Source organism: Capra hircus, chromosome 18, assembly GCF_001704415.2.
Source record: "Capra hircus breed San Clemente chromosome 18, ASM170441v1, whole genome shotgun sequence".
Taxonomy (NCBI): Eukaryota; Metazoa; Chordata; class Mammalia; order Artiodactyla; family Bovidae; genus Capra; species Capra hircus.
Genome location: NC_030825.1, coordinates 63,952,462 through 63,965,371, shown reverse-complemented (window position 1 = coordinate 63,965,371; position 12,910 = coordinate 63,952,462). Strand labels below are relative to the sequence as shown.

Genomic DNA, 12,910 nt, shown 5'->3' with positions numbered 1-12,910 from the left:
AGGAGGCGACAGTTTCCCTGTCCCCTGCTTGCTCCCCAATCTCGGAGAAGGGTGGAGAAAAGGCCTAGTGCTTTTCTGTCAGGAAGCACACACCCAACCTCAAGCCTGCCCCAGGCACCCAGAGTGGCCTCCATTGCTGGCGTGGGAGGTGTCTCACTGCCTCCAGTACCTGTTCCCGCCTTCTCCAGCAGCGGTTCCAAGCCTCCGGGCGGCGAGCTCTGATTGGTGGAGCAGAAGCCACGCCACACTGCATGCTGGGAAAGAACAGGGCTCCCACCTTAGACGCGGAAGCGTGAATGTCAAAAGTATATTTCTTCACAGACGTTATCAGAGACGGGCGGGGGGCGGGGGGGGGCAAAGAGAAGGACAAGCATCCCACACACTCCCTCTCCAGAGACGCTGGGAGGATGAAAGACAATGGCTCCGGACTTTAGAGAGCAACACTTTTTTATTATTCCAAGGTTCCGCCCACTGCTGTTCCCTTCTTGGCTCCCTAGATCCCCCGATTGTGCCCCTCCTCCCCAACCAAGGCACTCTCCAGGCGAGGTGTCGAAGGTGGCAGTGAAGGAGGCGGAGGAGGAGGAACACCTTTACTGGAAGAGCAGTGTGGACACAAGAAGGGGGAGTGGAGTGAGAGTGCGTGAGAGGTGGGATCCAGGGAGGCAGCGCCTTTTTCAGTACCCATCCTGGGGACTGAGCAGAGACAGGCTGACACGCCCCGGCGCGGCACCAACAAGGCCCTTCTCTCCTTTGGGAGAGGGCTTCATGGGTGAGGGGAAGGCAGGAGGCCTGGGGTTCCCATGAAGAAGGGGAGAGAAGCCACTGGGTTTCACCGATCCATGCTGTCATCAGTTGGGGTAGAGAAACAGGTCTGTAGCAACTTTTCACAGAACTCCAGCTCCTCCTGCATTGGAGTGGGAAATTGGAAACCCTGAGTGTAGAGGCCAGACCCTGCCTCCACCAGCTCTGCACCCAGAAACGGCTCCTCTACCTGCCCGCCCCTGATGGAAAAAAGGTTTCCACAGGTGTATACATATGTCAAAACTTCTCACATTGTACACTTTCAATATAGGTAAGCTAAACATCAATAAAGCTGTTCACACCAAAGAGTCAGAGAATAGATACATGGATGCATCAAGCAAGGATGGCTGAAACTTCAGGACAGACCAGGGCAGGGGATCCCCCTGCCCAACCCCAGGCACATATCTCCACAGGTTCATGTGACAAGGTCAGAGGACAAGCTGCTGGGGGGTGGGCACTGCGCCTCTCCCAGTCACCCCTGCTCCTCACACCCAGGACCCAGGACCCCTCTGGAAATGCCTGACAGTGTTCATAGAAGAATGATCTCGGCAGAAGGTACGTCCCAAGAGGGTGGCATGTTTTCTGTGTCCAGCTTTGCTGAAGCAACAGCATCTGGGTGGTATCATAAGGGCTGAATAAATTACTTAAGTACAGTTAACTAAATAACTTAGTCATTTAAATAATTAAATAACTACTGAATATGTTATTTGTTGCTCTTATCACTTATTACTTACCTATTTAAATATCTGAGTTGTTATTTATCACATTACTATTTGTATAAATATCTGAGTTATGTTATCACTTATTTGTTACTTGTCTATTTAACTATCTGGTGAATTATTTATTATCCTTTATCTAATAAAAAAGCTAACGAGTTGTAATTTATCACGTATTTCTTACTTACCTATTTAATTCAATATTTAATTGGCTATTTATCATTTACTTATTATTTATCAATCTAATAAATACTTAGGTATTTGAATGATATGATGTAAATAATGAGATTGATTTGGATGGTAATTAGATGAATCTGTTAACTCTTTAAGAAACCCTGAGCTTCTGTTTCTCCTTGCCGTCCCCCTGATGCTGACAGAGCGTGAAGCATGTGGGAGGGGGCAATAAATGTGTGCTGAATGATGCCCAGAGAAACACATGAATTGGCAATAAGGTATAAACAAAGGCGTGGGCAAATCGGGCTTCCCTGGTGGCTCAGGGGTTAAGAGTCAGCCTGCCAGTGCAGAAGACATGGGTTCGATCCCTGATCCGGGCTGACCCCACGTGCCGCAGCGCAGCTAATCCTGTGAGCCACAGCTACTGAGCCGGCACTCTAGAGCCTATGGTCTGTTAACAAAAGAAACCACTGTGGTGAGAAGCTGGTGCCCCACAAGTGGAGAGCAGCCCCGCTCGCCACAACTTGAGAAGAGCCTGCCCAGCAATGACCCGGCACAGCCAAAAATAAAGAAATAATTTTTTTTTTTAAAGAAGCATGGCGAATAGACCACAGAGGCCTAGAAGGCAGGTACCAGGCTGGCCCTCCCCCCTCCCCCCATTCAGCAGTACCTGGTACTCCTCATGCTGCTGCAGCAGCTGGCACCGGTGCCGCAGAAGCTCCTCCAGGCCCAGCTCGGGCTCTCGGCACTCCCGCACGCCCTGGGGGAAGTCTGTCACCAAGCTGGGGGACAGGACAGCCATCCTTGGGACCTCCCTCTGCCCAGCTGCTCTCTACACCCCCCACTCCCCCACTGAGCCTGGGCAAGCCGCCGCCCCCCACTGGGCCTCAGTTTCCCCATCTGCAATGTGGACTCCTGCTCCCACCCTACCCAAGGGACTTGTACAGAACAGGGCGCTTAGCAAAGTGCCTGGCCTGGAGCCCACGCCACACGTGAGCATTGCTGCCTGCTCGCTCAGCTGCTCCATTCTGCTGTCTTACGGCTCCATCCTGCCTGTGCTTTACGTGCGGGATGGGGAGAGTGAGTGGGAGGAAGTCTGTCTCCCTCCTCCCCAGGCTGCTGTGTCAGCCCCTACAGTGAGTAGACTGAGGCTCCGGGAGGGCCAGCACCCTGATTTCTTCTCCTCTCTGACCCTAAACCCTCTACCTCCTCCCGGGCCGGTCCCCTGGCGCCCTATCTGACCCTAACCCTCACCCCCTCCCGGCTGGTCCCCTGGCACCCCATCTGACCCTCACCCTCTACCCCACACCGGGCCAGTCCCCTGGCGCCCCATCTGACCCTATCCCTCACCTCCTCCTGGGCCAGTCCCCTGGTGCCCCATCTGACCCTAACCCTTACCCCCTCCCGGGCAGTCCCCTGGCGCCCAGCACACCTGCACAGGGCTCCAAGCACGTGCTCGTGGAAGGGGCTGTGTTCTGTCCGCACAAGGGCCACAAGCTGCTGGACCATGCCCATGGCGCACAGGGTCCCTGGGGAAGGGCCACAGGGTCAGAGGAGCAGCCATCCTCCCGTGCACTCGCCCGGGGAACCACCCTAGCTCCCCGCCCGGGCCGCCCCACCTTTGTGTTCAGGGTGGCCCACCAGCAGGTTCTGCAGCAGGAACGCCGACTTGACCTTGAGCTTCTGCACCTGCTGCTGCATGGCCCGCATCAACACGGAGAAGCCGTCCAGGCGGAGGAACTGCAGCAGCCCGGCCTCCTGCTCCCGGACCAGGCCTGGGGAGGGGGGAGGCAGGGCCTTGCCCAGTCACCATCACCATCACCACCGCCACCGCCAATATCATCATCGTTACCACTACCATCAGCACTAGAAACACCAGTCACCACCACCACCATCACAACCACCACCATCATTATGACCACCACAACCATCACCTGCAAGACCACCACCGTCATCACCATCATCACCACAAATACCGTCACCACCACCATCACAACCACCGCAACCATCACCTGCAAGACCACCACCGTCATCACCATCATCACCACAAATACCGTCACCACCACCATCACAACCACCACAACCATCACCTGCAAGACCACCACCGTCATCACCATCACCACCACAAATACCATCGCCACCACCACCATCATCACAACCACCACCACCACAACCACCACAACCATCACCTGCAAGACCACCACCGTCATCACCACCACCACAAACACCACAACCATCACCACCGCCACCACAAACACCACAACCATCACCTGCAAGACCACCACCGTCATCACCATCATCACCACGAATACCATCGCCACCACCACCATCATCACAACCACCACCATCATTATGAACACCACAACCATCACCTGCAAGACCACCACCGTCACCATCACCACCACAAATACCGTCACCACCACCACCACCACAAACACCACAGTCATCACCTTCTGGACCACCATTCTCACCATCACCACCATCACCACCATCACCACCGTGGATTTCTATGGGCCCATGCTTCGCAAGCATTACCTTTAAATATTTTTAGCTGAGACACAATTCCACAGCGTGTACAATTTACCTTTTTAAAGTATACAGTTCAGTGGTTTTCAGTACATTCGCAACCTGTACTCGTTAGTGGTCTCTCCGGCAACTGGCAACCACTGACCCGCTTTCCACGGATGTGCCCATTCCGCACATTTCACATGAATGGAATCATACACTCTGTGGCCCTCTGTGCCTGGCCTCTTTCACTCAGCATAGTGTCTTCCAGGCTCATCCAGGTTACAGTGTGAGTCAGTAACTTCCTTCCTTCTAATGACTGACCAGTACCCACTGTATGAATATACATTTTGTTCCTGCATCCTCTGAGGAGCACATTATCTCTTTTTAACTCTCCACACCACCCTAGAAGGTGACTCCCATTTTACTGATGAGGAAACTAAGACCAGAGAGCCAGACTACATCGTGAGGGTGCCAGGAATGCTGCACGGCCTCCACGCACGATGAGAACCAGCCTGCAGGGTGCGCTTCCAGTTAGGTGCCTGCCTTTGGGCAGGGTCTAGGCCAGGACAGATGGGAGTCTCCAGAAACCCGTGGCCACTAAATACCTGACAAATGCCCCTGAGGACCTGAGTTGCTAATCTCAGTTGAGTTTCACTCATTTCAATTTAAGTGAAGCGGTGAAGCGGTGGTATGGTATTTGTGGAGCACAACTTTGTCCCTTCACTAGAATTCGCTGCATGCTGATCGCTGAAAATGCAGCCTGAGTTGAGATGCTTACGTGCAGGACACACACCAGGTTTCAAAGACGTAACGTGGCGAAAAATAAAAAGATCTAAAGTAGCTTATTAACATGCCACATAACGATGGGCTGAAACGATAATAGTTTGGCTCTGTGGGGTTAAATACGCTGTTACTCAGTTTAAAATAAAAAGACTGGCAGATGGGGAGGTAGACGTGATGACCTTCCGCGTCTGCTCAGTGGGCACGGCCTATCGGCTCTGCCGGCAGGCTGTATCCAGGGGCAACGGCTCCCCTCCACTCCAGAGCCTCACCGCTGGGCCCGATCCCTGTGTCCCGGGGCTGCACTGTGCACTGGAGAGGGTTGAGCGGCACCCTGGGCCTAAGCCCAGCTGGTGCCAGGAACCTGGAGATGCATCTACCAGGGGACACCCTTCTCCCTCACCATGCCCACTCCTCCGCCATCCGACCCCCTCTTGGTCTGTGGCCAGAGGGTGAACCACTGTGAGCCTCTGCACAGGGCAGCAGGAGCAGTCAAGAGACCGACCACCAAAGCAGCTGGTAGCACCAGGGCTGGCCGGTCCCCGGCACTTTCCAGATGTTAGCTGCCACGCAATGGCATACTCCGCAACCATGCCCACTCCCCCAAAAAAAGACCACAGATGCTACTGAATTGTACACTTAAAAATAGTCATGCGAATTCTACATCAATTTTCTAAAAGATAAAAGGCCTCAGCCATAAGAGAGAAAAATGAAACCTCGTCACTTGCAACAGCATGGATGGGCTTGGAGGTTTTATGTTCGGGGAGGTCAGACAGAGAAAGACATTTGTTTGCTATCATTTACGTGTGGAATCTAGGAAGCAAAGCACTACTGCATGTGCCAAAAGCAGCAGACTCACAGATGCAGTGGCTGCCAGTGAGGTAGGGGGAGGGACAGGGCAGGGGTGGGTTTTGCTGCCAAGTCGCTTCAGTCATGTCCGACTCTGTGCAACCCCACAGACGGCAGCCCACCAGGCTCCCCTGTCCCTGGGGTTCTCCAGGCAAGAACACTGGAGTGGGTTTCCATTTCCTTCTCCAGTGCATGAAAGTGAAAAGTGAAAGGGAAGTCACTCAGTCGTGTCCGACTCTTCGCGACCCCATGGACTGCAGCCCACCAGGCTCCTCTGTCCATGGGATTTTCCAGGCAAGTGTACTGGAGTTGGGGGGTGGGTTTTAAGAGGTATCAAAAAAATGAATAAGAGGCATTACTTTCTAAACTCCTGGGGTGGGGGGTAAGGAGGGGCGGTCTGGGACTGCATACTTCTCTGCAGAAGTAGACTGCCCATTGTCAGGACACTCCCGCAGCACCCCTTGCCGGAGGATCCCCCCACCCGAGGATCCCACCACCCGAGGACCCATGTGACGGGGATAATCAGCCCAGACGTCCACAGCCCCGCAGCCGACAGCCCTGAGGGGCCTCAGAGCACTTGGGCTGGGCCTCGCCCCGTGTCTCGAGGATCCGCTAGCTGAGCAGAGTGGCCCCACCCCCCACCCCCGCGGCCGGGACACTCACAGGAGATGGCGAAGAGGGCCTTGACGCGCACCGTGTCACAGGGGTCCCGGTCCAGCAGGCGCAGCAGCTTGCGCAGGGCTCCGAGGCCCAGCACCTGCTCCTGGATGGCTGCCACATTCTGGCTGCACGTGCCGATGAGCTGTGCTGCTCGCCACCGCAGCCCCGCCGGCCCCGCCTCCAGGTAGCGGCCCACCAGCAGGTGCATGCCCGACAGCTGGCAGAAGTCTGCGAGGAGAGGGCAGCAGGCAGGCCAGGTGAGACGGGCTGAGCTGGGTCCTACCCCCAGATGGACACGGAAGCCCCAACCCCCAGGGGATTCCCAGGGGGTGCTAGTGGCAAAGAACCCACTTGTCAATGCAGAGACACAGGTTCAATCCCTGGGTGGGGAAAATCCCCTGGAGTAGGGCATGGCAACCCACTCCAGCATTCTTGCCTGGAGATTCCCCATGGACAGAGGAGCCTGGTGGGCTACAGTCCATGGGGTCGCAAAGAGTCTGACATCACTGGAGCAACTTAGGACACATACATGCAAAGTGAAATAATGTCACAGGATAGCGCCCTTATAAAAAGAGGCCAGAACACAGACACGCACAGGGGGATGACCATGTAGTGCACAGCGAGAAGCTCCCCACGTACAAGCTAAGGAGAGGGGCCTCAGAAGAAACTGACCCTTAGACTGCCAGGCTTCAGAGCCGTGAGAGAGCAGACTTCTGGAGCTGAAGCCCTGCAGTCCATGCTGCTTTGTCAGGGCAGCCAGAATGGATGAAAAACCAGCTGAAGCTGAGGGAGCCTGCCTCCAACGGCTGGCCCTCCCAAGGCACCCAACTGGGGGTCTGTCCAAGGCTGGCGTGTCTCAACGAGGTCAGGGGCCCAGGGTCCAGCCCACTAAATGCCAGTTCTGACGCCTGGTCTGTGACAATCTGAACATCCCCTGGGGAAACAGACCATACCAGACCAGAGGTCTGCAATCTACAGCCCAACACCTGTTTTCTGAATTGGTCAGCTTGGCTGTTCTTCAAAAAGTGAGAGAGAGTTACCATGTGACTACTCCAACATATGTATCCACAAGCCTCAAGAGCAGAAACTGGAATAGATGCTTGCTTGTACCCCAGTGTCCACAACAGGATTATTTACAATAACCGAAAGGGGAAATGACCAAATGCCTGTCAACTGACGATAGGATGAACGGCACACAGCCTAGCTACACACTAGAGTATTAGCCACAAAAAGGAATAAATTTCTGATACAGCTACTACCTGGAAGACCCTTGAAACTATCACACTGGGAGAAGCAAGCCTGTAGCAAAAAGGTCACATATTCTACTATCCCTCGTGCATAAAACGTCCAGAACAGACAAATCCACATCCTCACAACTATGCCATGCCACGCCACTCCAAGTGGAAGTGACGACTCGTCCTTCTAGCGGCTTCTCGGCCTTTGAGATGAAACCCACAGCGCCCGCCTTGGCCTGGGAGCCGCTGTATGCCCAGCGCAGGTCACTGCCCAGCCCTCGCCCCTCACTCTCTCTGCTCTGTTCTGCCCACCTCACTGCTGTTCCCACCCCAACCAGGCAGGTTCCCACCTCAGGGCCTTTGCACGGGTCGTTCCCTCTGCCTGGGATGCTTTATTCCGGAGCTGATCCCATGACTCACGGCCTCCCTTCAGGTCTCTGATCACGCGTCACCCCTCGGGGAGGCCTTCTCTGACCACCCATCTAGGACCACCTCGTGTCTCTTACTCTGGGGAATGGCACGGGGCTCCCGGCGGACCAGGGTGAGATGGTCAGTCCCATCAGGGAGGCAGTGGATGGGACCTGGTGCCACTGTTGCCCCTGTCGGCAAGCAGACCAAGCAGGGTGGGACAGGGCAGTCTCAACTGGGGCCTGAGTCAGAGCCAGAGTGGAGGGGGGAGGCTGGGAGGCTCGGAAGGAGGTGGGTTGCATGGTGCCTGAGGCAAAGGACAAAGGGCTGGGCTGCAGCAGGATCTGGGAGGGAGGGGGAAGAGGCGGCAAGAGACAGAGGCAGAAGGGAAGGCAGAAGGGGCAGGACCCTGGCGGCGGGGGCCAGGCCGCGGCGGGCTGGCTGTACCTGCTGCGTTGTCCATGTTCTCACACAGGTCCGCCAGCAGCTCCAGGGCTCCCTCGCGCTCCTGCTGGTCAGCGGCCAGTTCAGCCTCGCCAGCCGAGGAGGGCGTGGGCTGGGACAGCACCTGGAGGCAGTTCTTCATCTGCTCCACCTCCTCCCGCGGGCCCCGGAAGGCGGCCGACATGGCCTCCTGCAGCCACTGGCGCCTCTGCAAGGTGAGGCGGGGTGGGAGAAAGAAGCAAACCTTATCAATCATCCACTCAGGAGTAACAGTCATTACCAGTAACAGCCGGGGCATCCCTGGAGGTCCACTGGTTAAGAGTTGGCGCTTCCAGTGCAAGGGGCACAGGTTTGATGCCTGGTCAGGGAAGTTCCCCATGCCAAGAGGCACAGGCAACGGGAAAAATAATAGTAACAGCCAACATTGAGGGCTGAGTGTCCTTCAACCAACAGATACCTCCCGGGCACCTTTTCCACTAACGCTCTTTTCTGGACACTGCATCTATGGAGAGACTGGCTGTGGGGTGTGACGGGAAAAGAAGGGTCAGCGACACCTAGGTTCTTGTCCTGAACAACTAGAAAGAGACGGGGCAGAAGGCAAGAGAAGCAGGTGTGGAGTGAGACGAGTAGAAATTGGTGCTGATTTCTGAACTTGTTAAGTTTGGGGGATCCATGACATACACAAGGCAACATATTGAGAAAGACGCCTGAAGCTCAGGAAGGAGGGCCAGCCTGGACCTGGATTTCTCAGCCTTGACCCTACTAACACCCTGAGCGGGACCGTTCTGCGGTGGGGTCCGTCTGTGCACTGGAGGATGCTGAGCCGCATCCCTGACCTCCTCCCACGAGATGCCAACAGCACTGCCCCCACCCCACAACCCGCCAGTTTGCTACAACCAAGAATGTCTCCGCCCGTTGCCAAATGTGGTTAAAACCATCCCTCCAGGAGAGAACCACTGGCCTAGAGATATAAACTTGAGAGTCGCTAGAGTAAAACCTCAATCCAATGTGAGATCACACAGGAAGTGAGTGTAGGAGAGAGAGTGCTGGTGTGCTCCACGGTCGAGGGGCTGGAAAATGAGGATGAACCAACAGAGGCGATGGGGAAGAGGAGCCAGTGAGTGGGATGAAAACCGGAAAACCACGCTGGTCCATGCTCCAGAAGCCAAATGAAGAAAGAGCTCAAGGGGACAGGGTCGTCATCGAGTGCTACTCGGAGGTCAAATATGGTAAGCACTGAGAACCGGCCACTGGGTGTTTTCTTTTTGGCCCGACTCTGTGCTAAGTGCTCATATGAAGGATCTGAAGTCACAGTCCTGGGTAAATTGGGGCAAGATGTTAATCTTTTCTGTGCCTGTTGGACCACCTCATGGTCCTAGAGGTTCAGTTGTTAGGGGAAGCACACTGATTGAAACTGCCCACCCTGGCCAGGCACCATAGTAACCATTTGCATGAGTTGTTTTATGACAGGAGATCCTGATAAGGAATATGGAACTAATAAGCTTCCACCAACCAGAAGAGTTCAGGAAAGGTCTATAGGAGACACCTCGTGTCCGTCCACTTCCCAGAATCCCTCTCGTTAGCATCCATCTTGGCTGAGCGATGCGTGCACCACCAGGAAAGACTCTGAATTAGAATGATCGGCAAAAGACCACCCGGAAACGAATCCCATCACCATAAACCTAACATTGCGAGCCACACGGCAGAGCAGTTCTCCTGGGTTCCTTTACCCTGCTGCTCTCCACCCCGGTGCCCTTCCCAGTAAAATCTCTTGCTTTGTCAGCACATGTGTCTCCTCGGACAATTCATTTCTGAGTGTTAGACAAGAACCCAGTTTCAGGCCCTGGTAGGGGTCCCCTTCCTGCAACACAATGACCTCATGGATGTCACTGTATCAACACCATGTTTCATACACCGCAACTGATACCGCCAAGTAAACATCACATATAGCAAATATTGTTCGTGACTTCCAGAAAAACCTTCCGTGGTTAAGTATTAATATTACTCCTATTCCCACTTCACAGATGAGAAAATGGAGGCACAGAAAAGGGTGACTTGCCCAAGATCACACAGTCAGCCATCCACAACACCTAAGTCAAACCTAAGTGGTCTGTCCACAGAACTCTTATGAGAGTCTGCTCTTAATGAGAATATCCTGCTGCCTTCAGGAGCACAGCCTGTGTACCAGCTGTGATGTTGAGACCCACTTTAACAGGACTCTCAGAACTACCCTGTGAAGGGCCACTCCTTATCATCAACATCAACTTGCAATTGAGAATCGATGCTCAGAAAGAGGCAGTGATAACCCCAAGGTCACACAGCTGTAACATACTGAAGCCATGTCTGTCTCGCTCTGGCATGCCCTTGCGTTTTCTTTTTTTTTACCATGAGGTTATTCTGCCTTCCCGCACAGTGCAGGGTCCCAGGATCTGACTTTCAGTCTACAGTAACTCTATGGAGCACAAATACAGCCTCCTATGCCTTCACACAGGCACTACCGCCCTTCCCCAGACATCTCTGTTCCCACACCCCTCAGCCCACCTTCTCGGGCCCCCGCCCTTTACCTCCTCACTCATGGGTTCTGGAGGTGGGTCTGGCTCTTCAGAGCCCGCCGTGATGGCCATCTGCAGCAGGCCTTGGAGGTTTCGCGGGGGCGGGGGATGGCCCGAGCCGCCCTCGGAGGAGCCGCTGCCCCCTGACGAGCAATCCTGGGAGGCTGAGGGCAGCGCCAGGGGAAGGCGACTGCCCCCGGAGCCCTGGTTCGCCATGGGCAGTTTGCGAAGAAAGCAAGAACTTGCTGGGGTGGGGGGTGGTCACCGCTGAAGCTCTGGCGTCCTGAAGGGTCGACTCCTGGGGGTCTGCTGAGAAGGTGGCGTTTTAGGCGAGCTCGGCGGCCCCGCATGACTCCAAACCACGCTACCCACATCTCCTCTAACCACGGCCCCATTTTTTTTTTCATACCAACAGGCCCCTTCCCCAAAGTCAGCAGGCCCTCCCTCCTCCCTAGCAACAGGCCCCACCCACTCTCCCTAGCAACCCCCTCCTCCATCTCCACCGCGGTCGTTCCCACCTCTTAGCAACCCCACCGCCCAGCCTTCAGAGCAAGAAGCCCTCCCTTTGGTCATCTTAGCGACAGGTCCCCTCCCTCCTGTCCGACGAGGGGAACCAGAACGGGGCGGACCTCACCTACCCGAGCCTCGTGTCGCCGCCGCTACCGAAGATAGACTCGCCCGCACCTGACTCTGCTGGGCGCCGCCATATTGACCGGAAACACGCACGGTTTGGCCCGGAAGTTCCCGGCGCAGCCGCACCAATTGGGGCCGAGAGGCGGCTTCCCCGGGCTCTTAAGTTCTTCCCACCTGGCGGGACACCTGGCTCGGCCCGGCCCCCCGCCCCGGCCACGCCCGGCGAGCGCACACCCTGGCCGAAGCCCCGCCCCGCCTCGGGCCCCGCCCCCGATAAGCCCAACCTCCTCACCCTCACTGCAGGCTCCACCCCTGCCCCGTGTAGGCCCCGCCCTCCTGCCTGGCTCCGCCCGCTAGGCCCCACCCACACCCACGCCCCCTGCCCAGGTTCTGCGCTCCGTCCCGCCCCGCCGCTTCAGGCTCCGCCCCTGTTCCAGGGCTTTCGGCCACTCCCAGCTAAGACCCGCCCCGCGGGCAGGAGCGCCCGCCGCTCCCCGTTAAGCCCCGCCCCACTCTGGCCACTCACACTCCCCCCCACCCCCCCCGCGGCCCAACCACCGCCACCCCCACCCCGGTATAGCTAACAGCTGGAGTCCCGCAGCCTTGGGGCCCTTTCAGCTCTGCGCGGGTCTTCCCGTGCTCTCAGCACTGGTATCTGAGCCGGGCGTTGTCCGGCCTATCGCAGCCCGCTCTTGGCCTCTATTTCCCGTTTCCTCGTAGGGGGCTCCCGGTTCTCCCCACTGCACCTCCTGTGCAGACCACTCTTCTCGTTCCCCCAGCGTCTCCCTCGTGCAGTCTTCTCTGGGTCCTGCCCCGTGCACCAGAGGTGATTCTTGAAGCCTGGAAGTAAAATGCCTGGGCAAGGTGGTTTAGGCAGCTCCAGGCCTCCCTGCACCAGATTTAGGGTTCAGGTCTGGGACTGTGGGCTAGGCTTAAAGAAATCCTAATTCTATCTAGCCTTCCATACAAGGCCCTCCCACTCTAGGAAAAGGTTATACTCAACTTTGGTGGGGCCCAAAATCAGGTATATTGAGCACACTACTGGGTGTGGGATGTGCCAGGAGATCTTTTGGACAGAGATGGGAAGATCAAACGTGTGTGTGTGTGTGTGTGTGTGTGTGTAGCACTGAGGAGGATCTGGGCCCCTGGG

The 12,910-nt window shown here is 56.0% G+C and overlaps 1 protein-coding gene across 3 annotated transcripts; it reads right to left on the bottom strand.

The window, feature by feature from the left end:
- On the bottom strand, positions 430-11,942 carry HSPBP1 (HSPA (Hsp70) binding protein 1). 3 transcript variants are annotated; one of them, XR_001919569.1, is made up of 8 exons: positions 11,766-11,942; positions 11,140-11,433; positions 8,579-8,783; positions 6,492-6,716; positions 3,333-3,466; positions 3,124-3,220; positions 2,362-2,473; positions 430-904 (listed from the first exon to the last, which is right to left on the bottom strand). XR_001919569.1 is itself a non-coding variant. In XM_018063085.1 (8 exons), exons 2-8 carry the CDS (start codon positions 11,341-11,343, stop codon positions 830-832), a joined length of 1,074 nt encoding a protein of 357 aa, XP_017918574.1. In that variant the 5' UTR covers positions 11,344-11,436; positions 11,766-11,916; the 3' UTR covers positions 430-829. The 3 variants fall into 3 exon arrangements, 2 of the variants coding, with proteins under 2 accessions (XP_017918574.1, XP_017918573.1); XM_018063085.1 differs by having other exon boundaries at positions 3,311-3,466; positions 11,140-11,436; positions 11,766-11,916; XM_018063084.1 differs by having other exon boundaries at positions 3,311-3,466; positions 11,766-11,916.